This window comes from Enhydra lutris, unplaced genomic scaffold (assembly GCF_002288905.1).
Source record: "Enhydra lutris kenyoni isolate GAN:26980312 unplaced genomic scaffold, ASM228890v2 scaffoldscaffold37, whole genome shotgun sequence".
Taxonomy (NCBI): domain Eukaryota; kingdom Metazoa; phylum Chordata; class Mammalia; order Carnivora; family Mustelidae; genus Enhydra; species Enhydra lutris.
Genome location: NW_019154121.1, coordinates 588,483 through 604,233, shown reverse-complemented (window position 1 = coordinate 604,233; position 15,751 = coordinate 588,483). Strand labels below are relative to the sequence as shown.

General features: G+C 38.3%; 1 protein-coding gene across 2 annotated transcripts in view; it reads right to left on the bottom strand.

The window, feature by feature from the left end:
* The window catches only part of LOC111154469 (progesterone receptor), a 98,352-nt gene extending 91,575 nt beyond the window's left edge, over positions 1-6,777 (bottom strand). For both annotated transcript variants that reach the window (XM_022514080.1, XM_022514081.1), the window contains exons 1-2: positions 5,144-6,777; positions 3,497-3,648 (exon numbers count right to left, since the gene is read on the bottom strand). In XM_022514080.1, coding sequence (XP_022369788.1) covers positions 3,497-3,648; positions 5,144-6,777 — 1,786 coding nt within the window. The remainder of the gene's footprint in view (positions 1-3,496; positions 3,649-5,143) is intronic.
* Between the last annotated feature and the right edge of the window lie 8,974 nt (positions 6,778-15,751).

Here is a 15,751-nt window from a genome sequence, read left to right as displayed (position 1 = left end):
TGGTAAAAATATTTATATATAAATATATTTTTTTATTTTTAAAGATTTTTATTTATTTATTTGACAGAGATCACAAGTAGGCAGAGAGACAGGCAGAGAGAGAGGAGGAAGCAGGCTCCCTGCTGAGCAAAGAGCCTGATGGGGGCTCCATCACAGGACCCTGGGATCATGACCTGAGTCGAAGGCAGAGGCTTTAACCAACTGAGCCACCCAGGTGCCCCCAAAATATCTATATTTTTGACCACTGACTTTCAACTTCTGAACATATTGGCATCCATACATAGTTCTACCTTAAACTGCCCCTACTTTAGATTTCACACCTATTTCTCTCCAACTGTTAAAGTCCTTCTACTCATCTTTCTTAGTCGTGAAAATTGCCAGAAACTTCTATTATCTTAAATCACTAATTTTATCCCAACTCATTCAAACACTGGCAATTAAACTTCCTAACCTTTAATTTTAATGATTTCCAAATATAATTCTTCAAGTCCTAGTCAAATCTTAATCTTTTCACTCCTCCTTGGACATATACACTTAAAGGCCCTCCTCAATACCCAGAGATCAATAATCTTACTTCTCCTTTAGGAACAAAATGAAATTCATATTTTCCATGAAGTCTTCTCCTGTCATTATAGAATATACACATTCCATTAACTTCCCCCTGCCTAAACACACTAATTCACAAACCACACAAATCCTAACTACTTTACAGATTTGCTTACCTATCTGAGCATTTACTGAGAATCTTTATTTTATATGCAAAAAGGCCTTACATATATATTACCTGCTTAGCACTATCATAAGTTCCTTGACTGAAGTGACACCATTGAAACTGACAATATGCTAGGCATTTGTTTCAAAACTTTGCATGTATTAACTCACTTAATCTTTATAACAACCCTGAGGGGTAGCTGTTGTTATCCTCATCTTATTTCTAAGGCAAAGAGAAGTGAAATCAAGGGAAGAATATCTTTGTCACAGATCTAAATATAAGAGGTATAAAATAAGTGCTAAATAGGGACACTGGGTGGCACAGTTGGTTAAATGGCTGCCTTTGGCTCAGGTCATGATCTCAGGGTCCTGGGATCAAGCTCTTCATTGGAGCCCCTCATCAGTCTCCTTGCTCAGTGAGGAGCCTGCTTCTCCCCTGCCTGCTGCTCCTCCTGTGTGCTTGCTCTCTCTCTCTCTTTCTGTGTCAAATAAAATCTTAAAAAAATTTTAAATTAAAAAAAATGCTGAATGAATGAAATTCCTCATACAGTTTTTGTAATCTTGCTTTAATTTCATGAATGACTTATAAACCTATACCTTGAGTTCCTTTATAAATATTGCCAAGTAAAGGTACTTCATATCTACTACTCAAGACTAAAACAGAATCATGCCAACAGTAGTGGTCCTACAAATGCTTTCCAAGAGTACATTTGGGAAGACATTTTATGTGGTTCTGGATACTATTTTAATACTATAAAAACATTTGTATTTTAGTTAGGGTGTTCTTGGTTCTATATGCACAGTTTGAAGTAACTTCTGAAAATTAAGTAGCATTCATCAAATATCTACATGTGCCCACCCTCTCTGATTTATGAACATTGCAATGAAAGAGTATCTAACCTATGGTGATTAAGAATTAGTTACTAACTAGTTGGGTGCTCTTTGGAAATTCAAATTTATGTCTTTGGGACATGCTTACCTATAAAGAGATGGAGCTGGGCTAGAAAAAAACTGGCTTTCAAGCAGGGGATTCTACAGGAATCATCCACTTATAAAAATTAGACTACCCTAAGGAGGCTGTAAAAATGAAGGGAATCCTATTAATGTCAAAAGGAATGTTCAAAAAACCAGACATAAAGTTACATGGAAATAGTAACTCCAATTATGTGCTGGAGAATCTACTCTTCCATACAAAGAATGCCTACTTGTAACTACGACTAAATAATGTCTATAGGAAAGTTAGGGCCATTAGCAGTTGTGTCCCATTTTCTCATGTAGCCTCTTTTATATATACAAATATATATTTGTAATATAATACAAAAATACAAATATGTATTTGTAATATATTATATTTGTAATATATTATATTATATTACATACATATATTATAACATATAATATATAATATATAATTTATATATTATATATCATATATATTAGTTATAACATATATGATATATAATATATTTGTATGCATATTTTAATGTATATGTGCATATTTAATATATATTCCTTTGTGGAAAAATCATATTCTAGATAAATACAAAACAGATATTCTTTAAGAAGAATTAGTTTAAGTAGAATTATTACAAATATTACTAATAACTGTTGGGAATCATTTTTACCAAAAAGGTATAATAGTTGTAAAGAATCACCTGTTAGGCAGCTACAAGAATAGTGAATTTAGAATGTCTTTTAGGTCATATTCTTTTGGTGTATATTAAATATGCACATCAAACTCCTTTGAAAGTTCCCTTAAGGTAAAAATTGCTCATTCCTTCCTTTCCTACTTTTAAATAGAAGGCTCTTGAAATTAAAAAACAAAAACAAAAACAAAACTCACAAACAGGAAACAAAAAAGCAGGTAATCAGATTTTTGGTTCCTTGTCTAGGTGTGATCTCTGCACCCCAGAGGGAACCCTAAGCTCATTTCAGCTCAGTTCAAGTCCAAAATACATTATGTAAGTCAATTCAAAATCATTAGATAATTATCATTAGATAAAGAGGTCATTTAGATCATTTTAAAAATATAAAGGTTTTATAGTAAAATACTTCTTCAGAAATTGTTATTGTACTCAAATTTTTCATTTGCTTTGAACTGTTTATTCCTATCTCCTTATAAAAATATACCAAACAAAAAGAGAATTTTAAAAATTTGTTTAGAATTACCATTATTTAAATATTACATACATATGAATGTAGAGAAAAGACAAAATTGTGTAGAAAATTTGTAACTGCAACACATATATATATATATGCACACACAAATAAGTACATATACATAATTTCAATGACTTTTACAATTTTTCTTTTGATCAAAATTTTAAATTTAGTAGATATTACATATAATAGAAATATAAAAATACAATTACAGTGAAGTTGTTTCTTTAAAGCTAAATAGGTAATGAAAAATAGCAGCATTGCCCCAAGATTAGTACAACTTGAGTCTAATATTAAAAGTGCTAGCCAGGGGCACCTGGGTGGCTCAGTGGGTTAAAGCCTCTGCCTTCATCTCAGGTCATGATCCCAGGGTCCTGGGATCGAGCCCCGAATTGGTCTCTCTGCTCAGCAGGGAGCCTGCTTCCCCCTCTCTCTGCCTGCCTCTCTGCCTACTTGCTATCTTTGTCTGTCAAATAAATAAATAAAATCTTAAAAAAAATAGTCATATATTTTAAGTTATATAGAAATATCACCATTTCTTAGAAGCAAGGGGTAATTAAAATCTAAAAAATAATCTCAGCTTACAGTTAAACCAATAATAAAGGATCAGGAGAAAGGAGCCTACCTTCCATTGCCCTTTTAAAGAAGACCTTACAGCTCCCACAGGTGAGGACACCATAATGACAGCCGGATGCTTCATCGCCACAGATTAAACAAATCTTCTGAGGTAATGACTCGAAGCTGTACTGTGGGCTCTGGCTGGCATCTGAATCCGGCCTTGAAATGCAAAACAAAGTACTCCATTTATTTTTAGGTGCACCACTAGCTACTGAAGTTTTCTTAACAGAATTGACAGAGTAAAAGGGAATTTTCAAATAGAACTGTGTACACGCACCCTTGAAAGACATGCAAATTAAACTTCCTGTACTGTTCCTGGATTCACCACATCTGCAAATTATTAATCAGTCATCAGCAGCACCAACATAAAAGAATAATATATAATTTTATGTTTAGGAAAGCAAAGGTCCATTGGTTTTATTTAAAAAAAATCTTTCTACAAAACTTCTTATATAGAATAATAAATTTACTTTGACAAATGAAATGTTATTTCCTTCCTGTAGCCTGGGTAACTATAAACATGGTTTTAAGGTTGAATGGTACTTAGCAATGCTTTTGTTTTGAGTTTTTAACACAACTCTTAAAGATTGTTTACTCACACAAGTTTATGTGTTTGCGGCGTTAAAGAATTGTTCAGTATATTGACACTATTTTGCTCATTCACAGCGATAAGATTCTAAAGTGAACATTCTTAGAAATTCCACTACTACAGTATGTAAATCAAAATGTTTTTGAAAACCTATGTGAAAAAAGTTGTAGCTTCCATAAGTGTACCAGTGTTTGAAATTCATTATTCAGGAAGAAAAAAAAAATTCTGAATAAAGGTACAGGAGACGGGAGAGGATCCAAAAGCTGAAGGATGGCAGCAAAGTGATAAAGGTGGACATGTCAAGGGACAGAATGAGAATTCTGATTTCTTGCCACTTTTCTTTAATTGTATTTGCTCACATTCATTTTGCCCCTCCTGTTTATGCAGAGCATCAGCATGTGGATGAATGAAAGAATAAAATATTGTCTAAAAGCAAAAAAAAAAAAAAAAAAAAGTAGCGAATCCGAAACAATATTGGTGTTTAAATTCATAACGTAAACATATTACACATAACTTTAGCCTTGAGATACGTATGAAAATTGAGCCATTAAATGTCCCAACCCGTGAAGTTATGCTTTCAGTTCTGGCTAAGCGACCATGTAACAAGTACCACCCCTCCCGGAGGATCCATGCCTTAAAGTCTCTTCTCCAAGAAAGACATTCCCAGTAAATGTCCTAAGAAAATAACCATTTTATAAAGCTCCCAACTCGCCGCGCTTTTTCCGCTCCACTGGGCTACCGCTCACCTAGAGTGACGCTGCACGTTTTAAATCAGGGCTAGTTTTGTCTCGAAATCTCGCAGACTTGAAAAGTTTAGAAAATATTTTTGAGGAGGCACGCTCCAAAAACGGCATATTATGCGCCCGCTTTGTGTCCCTAAAATAGTAAGGAGCTGAGAGAAGATAAAGGAAACCAAACTACCCTGTGCCCTGCCCCGACCACGCATCCTCTTGAGGCCATTCGAGTGAGCAGGACCCTGAGGGCCAGGAGCTGACGGCGATGAACTGGCTGGACCGCTATTCGCGAGACGCATAGGGCTCCCCGCGCCCCGCCCCGGGCCCTCACCTCAGGTAGTTGAGATAAGGCTGGTAGACCTGCGGCAAGCCCTCTTTGAGCACGGCGGCCTGGTAACCGAGCTGCGGGAGCCCGTTGAGGCTGAGCTGCGGGTAGAGCGCAGGGGCCACCCCCGCAGCGATAGCGGAAGCCGAGGTGGAGGCACTGTCCCGGGGCAGCAGGCACGCGCCTGCGCTTGGCGCCTTGCAGGGCGGCTGAGCAAACGGGTCCTGCTGCGGCGGCGTGCCCTCGGCTTTATACAAGATGCACTCCAGGGTCGACCCCGACGAGGACACCGAGGAGACAGAGACACTGGCGGGCGCGGCCGCCGTTACCGCCGCTTCCCCGGGTCTGGAGGATGGAGCTCGGGGAGGTAGCTGCTGCAGAGCCAGCGGCAAATCCGGGAAGACGGCGGGATTAGGACCGGTCACCAGGTACTGCCGCTGAGAGTGCGCAGCTGCCTCGGTGCCTTCCTCTTCCTCCTTGATCTTCAGGGCAGGCGGCTGGAAGTCGCCGTAAAGCGGGAACCCATCCACCTTGGGCTCCGCGTCGGGTGGGTATGCACAGTCGGAGAAGTCGCCGGCAGCTACCTGTGTGGACAAACCCGAGGGCGAGCCCCGCGGCGGGGCAAAGGTGCTGACAGCCGCAGCCCCGCCGTCATAGTTCTCCCCTTCCAGCAGTTGCCGGGTGCGGGCGGCCAGGAAGGCCGAGTTGAGGGGCAGAATGGGCACGTGTATAAAATCCATCATCGTGGTGGCCAGCGGGGAGCCCCCGGGCGCCGCTAGCGCCTCCTGCTCGGTCAGGGAGACCTTAGGAGCCAAGAAGCGGGAATCTTCCTTAGGGATCAGGGTGACTCCTCCTGAGGCCACCCCAGGAGAGGTGGCAGCAGCTCCTCCTGCAGCTGTCGTGCCTCCCAGAACCCGGGATTTGCCTTTCAGAGGTGGACCCACGGAGCCCTCGGACTCAAAGCCATCCTCCTCCTCTACGTCCACCACAGCCGGCTGCGGGGCTGGTTTCACTGCGGCCCCCAGCCAAGGATGACTCCCAGAGGTCAGAGTCAACAGCTGCCGGGACGGTGACAGGCCCCTGGGCAGCACTTTATGGGCAGTTGCCGTCCCAGAGCTGTCGCCAGCCTTGCTCTCTGGCCGGCTCATGAGCGGGGATAACACCCCCTGGGTGGTGGGGGCAACCCGGGGGTCTTCGGGAAGCTCGGAGCTAAACAGGCACCAAGGGCTAGTGGACTCACAGGCAGGAGGGCTGGCGTGGCTCTGCCCCGGGCCTGAGGGCTCCAGTAGTGTGTCCAAGACACTGTCCAGCAGACGTCTGTCTTTTTCTGGGGTTCTAGAGTTGCCAGCTCCTGCACCGCTTGCGGCTTCAACTCTGGTAGGCGCCGCCTTCACGTCTGACAGCGGCTGCTGATCCTGCGTCTTCCGGTCCGGGTCCTGTCCCTGGCTGGGCTGAGGGAAGAACAGCCCGTCCAAGGAGATAGGTATGGCCGAAACTACAGGCGAAGCGTCCGAGGTCTGACTCGCCTTGAAGGAGCCAGCGTCCCGGAGTCCCGACAGAGCCAATCCGACCCGTGTTGGGGAAGGCGCGCCGCCAGCCAAGTGAGGAGCCTGGGAATCCTTTGCCTTAGGCTCTGTCATGACGACCTGAACTCCCCTTTTCTCCTCCCCTGTCTCGAAGGAGGAGGGTTAGGGGAAGGAGGAGGGGGTATGGGAAATGTAAGAGAAGCGGGAGGAGAAAATTATAATTGAATTTGGCTGTTCTCGGTGGGGCGGGGTGGGGGATCTCCACCTCCCGGGTCGGAATGGGGCGGCGCTGGTCAGCTACTGCCTTTGCCCTCCATCTGGTGGTCAGGGGAAGGGCGGCAGTTTAGTCCCCGAGTCAGGTGGGGAGAGCAGGAGAAGGTTGTCTCGTCTAGCTGGGAGAGTTCTCCGACTTCAAGTCCCAGGACCCGAGGCGCAGAATACTCACAATTCCAGCACTCGAGTGGCAGAGGCTTCGAAAGCAATTATACACGCGGCTCTCTCTCCGGATTTTTTCCTCCGGCTTCCAAGCGGAGCTTGTCTTGTAGCTCCCAATCCCTGACTGCGTTCCACTTCCCTTCTCATTAAAACCCTGGAACTACTTGGACTTCTCGCTACACCCCATTCTCAATAACAGTCGGGTTTCTGCCTGCGCCCAATAAATAGCGGGCGACAATCATCCCTGGAGCTCTCACGTTTCTCGGTAGCTCAGAAGGAAACTGTACTTACATATTTCACTTAAGTGCCGAGTGAAACTAGTGGCATTGAGAATGTCGCTTACACACCATATCATCGAATACAAATAATACAAAGCTTAACTCGAGTAATGACAGCTGTAGACTGGCCCCACAACTTTCTAGTGACGCCTCCTCCCTTTCGGGATGCCCCGCCCAAAGCCCCTCCCTACACGGATGACGCACCTGATCTGAAATTGTGGAGTTGGTATCCCCACCCGCTAGTCTGAATTCCACCCTGAATGGCAGGTGCTGAGGGATGGAACTTCGTAAACATATTAAGATATTGTACTACGAATTAAGAATCATGCTCAATCTAACTGGAAAAGCGAAGGGATTCTTTCAGGATTTCAGTTTTGTAAAGATTTAACATCGAGAAAGATACTTGACTATGTTATTCAATGAATATCTGAAGGATGATCCTAAATAATACAAAAAAGACTCTGTTATAACTTCCATGAAAATGAGCGCTTTCAGATTTCTTTAATCCAACCAAGATGCCCTACTCCTCTGCAACAGTCTTCAGTGTGGCAGAGACATTTGGGAGTGGAAGTTTAGATATTGTGTGTCCTCCTTTGATTTGTCTAAGGAATTTATTCCAACTTTTATTAAATAGAACTTTAAGGAACGTTTCCCTTAGCTCCAGCTTATATTCTGTGCTACATCATAAGTCCTTCAATAGAGACGATGAATAGTATTTTCTCCCTTCAACATATTTATTCTTAAACATAATTACCTTTGAGGTTTATTTTTTAAGTAGATGACCTCTTATTTTATAATATATTGTAGAGAGGGGGAGAGTATTGAAATATATTTGAGGTACAGAATCATAAACTAACAATCTCTGCTGACCCCAAGACCCAGGTCCAAAATAAACCTCATACCCATTAACAGTCACTCCTCAATCCTCCCACCCTAAATCTACCAGCAGCTAGCCACAGTCACTTTCCTTCTCTGTGAATTTACCTATTCTGGGAATTTCATGACATATAAATGGACTCATACTGTATTTGGTCTTTTTTTTGATGGCTTCTTTCATTTAGCATAGGGTTTTCAAGGTTCAACCATGTTGTAGCATGTATCAGTACTTCATTCCTTTCTAAATAATATTTCATTGTATGGCCATATTGCATTTTATTTATCCATTTACTGGTTGTTGGACATTTGGGCTGTTTCTACTTTAGGTTATTATGAATAATGCTGTTATGAACATTCATGTATAAGTTTTTGTACAAACATATATTTTCATTTCTCTTGGACATACCTAGGAGTAGAATTGCTGAGTTATATGGTAACTCTAGGTTTCACCCTCTGAAGAACTGCCAGGCTGTTTTCCAAAGAGACTGCACATTTTATATGCCCACCAGGAGTGTATGACGGTTCCAGGTTCTCCACATTCTTGGCAACACTTTTTTGTCTTTTTTATTATAGCCTTCATGCTGTGTGTGTAGTGGTATCTCATTGTGGTTTTAATATATATTTCCCTGATGGTTAGTGCCATAGAATCTGTAGAATTTGCGTAATCTGGAGAGAACTACGAGGTAGTCTTCTGAGACCTTTACATGTGTTAATTTATTTAATCCTTCAACAGTCCTATAAAGTAGATATATTATCTCCATTTCATAGTTGAGAAAATTGAGGCATAGAGTAGCCAAAAATTATAGACAGTAGCATAGTCAGATTTGAACCCAAGTGACCAAATATCAGTCTCCTTAAGGGTATGATTTTTAAATTGCTGATGGCTTGGAATTTGGTCTTCAGATTGCTATAGCCATAAAATTGGCACTAGGCTTCATTTTAAATGGCAAACTGTATTTGGCTCAGTTTTGATTGATTATAAAAATTCCCTCAAGCTAACAGACTGACTAGGTTGTTTCCATAAGATTTAAAAACTTGAGGTAGGAAAATAATGATAAAGATGCCAGTGCTTCCTAAATCATCATTATATCATGAAATTTAGTGCTGGGTGATTAGCATTGTTGGTACAGGAATTCTCAAATATATGAATTTTTGAGTTAAACAAGATTTACTGGTTAAATTCAGATGTAAGAGGGCTATTTCCAAATATTCTTGAAGACTATTTTTGGAGAAGAGAATTCAAATTTGGAAGTTTGTTTGTTTATACTTTGGGGGAAAAAGCTTTATTAAAGTATAGTTGTCATGCAATAAGCTGCATGTACTTAAAATGTACATTTTGTGAAGTTTTGACATATTTATGTACTTTTGAAACATTTTCACCACAAACAAAATGACAGATATACCCTTTTACACCAGAAGTTTCTTCACACCACTTTTTAATCCCTTCCTGCTGCTCTTTCCTATCTTCTCCCATCTCTGTCATTCACCATCTATCCCCAGGCAACCATTAATCTGCTTACTGTCACCATACATTAGGTTTTTTAAAAAAATCATATCTGATTTATTAAACAAGTTAAATTATACTACATATATTATTTAGGACTGTCTCCTCTAATTTTTTTTTTAACTGATAGCCTTTTCTTTTTAGAACAGTGTAAGATTTATAGCAAAATTAAGCAGATAGTTCGGAAAGTTCCTCTGTATCTTCTGTGTAGTTTCTCCTATTAACATCTTATATTAATATGGTATATTTATTACAATTAATGAACTAATATTGACACATTAATATTAACATACATACATACATAGTTTATTCTGATTTCCTTAGTTTCTAATGTTCTTTTCTTTCCAGTGTTTTATCCAGGATACCACATTACACTGTTGCCATGTCTTCTTAGGCGCCTCTTGGCTGTTGCAGTTTCTTCAGACTATCCTTTTTTTTTTTTTTTTTTTTTTTTTTAATGATGTGAACAGTCCTAAGGAGTCTGGTAAGCATTATTGCAGGATGTCCTTTTATTAGAATTTTATGTTTTCCTCATGATTAGACTAGGCTTATGGGTTTGAGGAGGAAAATCACAATAGTAAATACCACATTGGTTAAATGGTACATATTGTCAACCAGACTTAATATTATTGATGTTAACCCTAATCACCTGGCTGAAGCAGTACTTTTCAGGTTTCTCCACTGAACACTCTTTTTTTTTTTTCTTCTCTTTCCATACTGAGCTCTTCAAAGGGAAATCAGGGAGTAGGGTATTATGCTTTTCCTCCTTTAGGGTGGAATATATACATTATTTATTTGGAATTTTTCTGCATAGAAAAATTTCTTGACATTTTACTTATATCAGTATGGGCTTATGGGCATTTATTTTATACTTTGGATTATAATTCAATATTGCTTTATTTTGTTGCATAAGTTGCAGCTTTCGGCATTGGGAGTTTGTGTGTGTGTGTGTGTGTGTGTGTGTGTGTGTGTTTGTTAGTGTATTCTTATTTTCTACCATTTCAAGATGTTCCAGACTCATCTTGTCTATTTCTTGCCCTAGTCCTAGGATCAGTAATTTATTGGAAAATGATATTATAATTGAAGATCTGGGTGCTAAATGTGTTCTTCATTTATTATTTATTTCTTAGAACTTTCTATAATGCAGTGTATACTTTTATTCATCTAGCTTCTTTCATCCAGCATAATTATTTTAAGATTCATCTATATTGCAGTATGTTTCATTAGTTTATTATTTTTACTGATGACTAGTAGTCCATTGTGTAGATATATTATAGTTTGTTTATCCATTTACCTGTTGCTGAACACTTGGAGTGTTTTGATATTATAAAACATAATTATGAAAATATTATGAATATGTACAATGAATATGTACAAAATATTATGAAATATGTACAAATGTTGTGTGGACATATGTTTACTTTCTCTTGAGCAAATACATAGGAATTAAATGGCATCAAGATCAAAAGCTTCTGCACAGCAAAGAAAACAGTCAACAAAACAAAGAAATGGGAGAAGATATTTGCAAATGACAGTAAAGACAAAGGGCTGATATCCAAGATCTAGAAAGAACTCCTCAAACTAAACATACACAAAACAGATAATCATGTCAAAAAATGGGCAGAAGACATGAACAGACACTTTTCCAAAGAGGACATATAAATGGCTAACAGACACATGAAAAAATGTTCATCATCATTAGTCATCAGGGAGATTCAAATCAAAACCACATTGAGTTGGGGGAAATTGGAGAGGGAGACAAACTGTAAGAGACTATGGACTCTGAAAAACAATCTGAGGGTTTTGAAGGAGCTGGGGGTGGGAGGTTGGGTGAGCCTGGTGGTGGGTATTATGGAGGGCACGTATTGCATGGAGCACTGGGTGTGGTGCATAAACAATGAATTCTGGTACACTAAAAATAAATTTAAAAAATTAAAAATTAAAAAAAACAACACATTGAGATACCACCTTACACCAGTTAGAATGGCCAAAATTAACAAGATAGGAAACAACATGTGTTGGAGAAGATGCAGAAAAAGGGGAACCCTCTTACACTGTTGGTAGGAATGCAAGTTGGGGCAGCCGCTATGGAAAACAGTGTCGTGATCCCTTAAGAAATTAAAAATAGAGCTTACCTATGACCCTGAAATTGCACTACTGGGTATTTACCCCAAAGATACAGATGCAGTGAAAATAAGGGCCATCTGTACCCCAATGTTCATAGCAGCAATGGACACAGTCGTGAAACTGTGGAAAGAGCCAAGATGCCCTTCAATGGATGAATGATAAAGAAGATATGGTCCATATACTCTATGGAGTATTATGCCTCTATCAGAAAGGATGATACTCAACTTTTGTATCAACATGGATGGGACTGGAAGAGATTATGTTGAGTGAAATAAGTCAAACAGAGAGAATCAATTATCATATGGTTTCACTTAGTTGTGGAGCATAAGGAGTATAACATGGAGGACATTGGGAGATGGAGAGGAGAAATGAGTTGGGGGAAATTGGAGGGGGAGATGAACCGTGAGAGACTGTGGACTCTGAGAAACAAACTGAGGGTTTTGGAGGGGAGGGGGATGGGAGGTTGGGTGAGCCTGATGGTGGTTATTATGGAGGGTATGTATTGCATGGAGCACTGGGTGTGGTGCATAAACTGAAAAGAAATTTTAAAAAATTTTAAAAAGAAATTAAGTAGCTAGTTAAATGGGTACTTATACATTTAAATACTAAATAATTTTCCAAAGTGGTTGTATCATTTCTTATTCCACCAGCAATATATTACAGTCCTAATTCTTCCATAACCTAGAAAAAAATTGGCATAGTCAATATGTTTAATTTTAGCAATTTAATAATTTTAATAGATATGTAATGGTATCTCATTGTGGCTTTATTGCATTTCCCTAATGACTAATGATATTGATGATCTTTTCATGTGCTTATTTGCCATTTCTGTATCTTCTTTGGTGTGTCTGTTTGAATACTTTGATTTTTAAGAATTGCATTATTTCCTTATTGTTGAATTTTGAGAGTTTTTTTTAATTCTGATGCAAGTTCATTGTCATATATATTATTTAAAAAACTTCCTCCTAGTCTGTGCCTTATCTTTAAGTTCTCTTCATTGTCCCTTGAAGAGCAGATGTTTTTAAAATTGGTAAAGTCTAATTAATCAATTTATACTTTTATGAATTGTATTTTCAGTGCCATAATTAAAAAAATCTTGCTTGTTGCTGGAGGGGGGTGGGGCTATGGAATAATTGGTTGATGGGCATTAAGGAAGGCCTTTGATGTGATGGGCTCTGGGTGCTATATGTAACTAATGAATCACTAAATTCTACACTGAAATTAATAATACACTATATGTGAATTAACTTGAATTTAAGCAAAACAAAACAACAAAAAAAATTGAAAAAATCTTGCCAAACCCAAGGTCACAAAAGTTCACTATTGTGTTTTCTTCTGTTTTTATAGCTTTTGGTTTCACGTTTATGTCTGTGAATCATTTTAAGTTACTTTTTAATATGGTATGAAGTGTAGATCAAAGTTTTTCTTTTTGTTTGTTTTGCCTATGGATATCCAGTTGTTCCAGCACAAATTGCAGAAAGGAATATTCTTTCTAAACTTCCATTGCACCATTGTTGAAAATGTTATACATATATATGGGAGTCTATTTCTGGACTCTCTGTTTTGTTTTACTGAGCTATTTGACAATCTTTAAGTCAACATTACAATATCTTGATTGTTGTAGCTGTATAGTAGGTCTTGTATACTTGAAGTGTTACTGCTTCAACTTTATTATTATTTTTCAAAATTGTTTTGGTTATTCTAGGTCTTTTGCATTTCCATATGAAGATTACAGAAGGGATGGGGTAGGAGACAGGGTAATCAGGTGATGATAGGTATTATGGAGGGCACATATGGTGATGAACACTGGGTGTTATATGCAACTAATGAATCATTGAATGCTACATCAAAAACTAATGATGTACTATATGTTTGCTAACTGAAACACAATTTTAAAAAAAGGAATAAAATTTAGAATCAGTTTATTTCTTCAAACAGGGTTGTTATGATAATAATTGAGATTGAATTGAAATAGATCAACTTGGAGAGGGATTGAGGTCTCAACAACATTAAGTCTTCCATCTTTCTCTCTTTAGGCCTAATTTCTCTCAGTGATGTTTTGAAACTTTCATTGTATAGATCTTTCACATCTTTTGTCAGATTTATCTGCAATTATTTCATATTTTGATGCTATTATGAATAGTATCTGTATTTTTATTGCTTACAAATAAATCAGCCAAACTTAGTGTCTTAAACAATATCCAGTTATTATCTCAGTCTCCATGGGTCTGGAGAATAGGCATGACTTGATTTTATCCACGGCTTAGGGCTCTTATAACTACAATGTGTAGATCAGCCAGGACTGCATTCCCATCTGAAGCTCTGGTGCTTTTCCAGGTTCATGCAGGTTGGGGCAGACTTCAGTCCCTTGAAACTTTTGAGCTCATGGAAATTTTCATCTTTCAGGTGAGCAGGAGAAATTTACTCTGACAACATTTTTAAGACCTTCTGCCCAGTTAAGTCACATCCACCCAGATAATCCCCATTTTGATTAATTCAAGATAATCTGATTTGGTATCTTAATTACATCTGTAAATTTCCTTTTGCCATAAATGTAACTAATCATGAGAGGTGAAATCCATCACTATCATTTTGACAATCACCCCCACATTCAAGGAGAGGAAATTATACAAATCATGTACACCATGGGAAAGCAATTTTGAAGAACATATTATAATTAAGCCTAATATTTCTTTTGTGTTGTACATTTCTAGTGTTTATAAATACAATTGATTTTTTAATAGAAGTGATAAGAGTGGGGGTCCTTGGTGGTTTCCTGATTTTAAGAGGGAAAACATTCAGTTTTTTATCATTAAGTATGATGTTAGCTGCAATAGATTCTCCTTATCAGGTTGAGGAAGTACCCTTCCATTCTAGTTTGCTGAGAGGTTTATTGGAAGTAGATTTGGGCTTTTGTCAAATAATCTTTGTGCGCCTTTTGAAATTATCATATGGTTTTTCTTCTTTAGTGTGTTAACACAGTGAATTACATTAATTGAGTGTTTAATATTAAACCAATCTTGTATTTCTGGGATAAACCTACTTAGTCATGATGTAACTATTTTTTTCCATGATATTTTGTTTAAATTCAAGTTAGTTAACATATACAGTAATGTTGCTTTCTGGAGTAGAATTTAGTGATTCATCACTTATATATAAAACCCAATGCTCCTCCAAAGTGCTCTCCTTAATGCCCATCATTCATTTCACACATTGCCCCATCTACCTCTTCTCCAGCAATCCTCAGTTTGTTTTCTATAGTTAAGACTTTCTTATGGTTTGCCTCTTTCTCTGTTTTTAGTCTTATTTTTCCTTCCTTCCTCTATGTTCATCTGTTTTGTTTCTTTAATTCCACATATGAATTAACTCATATGGCACTTGTCTTTCTCTGACTGACTTATTCTGCTTAGCATAATAGCCTTTAGTTCCATCCATGTCATTGCAAATTACAAGATTCTGTTCTTTTTGATGGCTGAATGTGTGTGTATGTGTGTGTGTGTATAAGTGTGTATGCATACAGTATGTGTACATAATTGCATATATATCTGTATATGTATATCTGTATATATCACATCTTCTTTATCCATTCACCAGTTGATGGATATTTGGGCTCTTTCCATATTTTGGCTATTGTTGATATTACTGATAAACATGAATACTGCTGATAAACATTGGGGTGCATATGACCCTTTGAATCAGTATTTTTGTATCCTTTGGATAAATATCTAATAGTGCAATTGCAGGTTGTAGAGTAATTTTATTTTTAACTTTCTGAGGAAATAGATGGAACTTTTTATATATTACATTTGCTTGTTAAATACTTGTTTAGAATTTTTCAATCTCCATTCATGAGGAATGTTGATCTGTT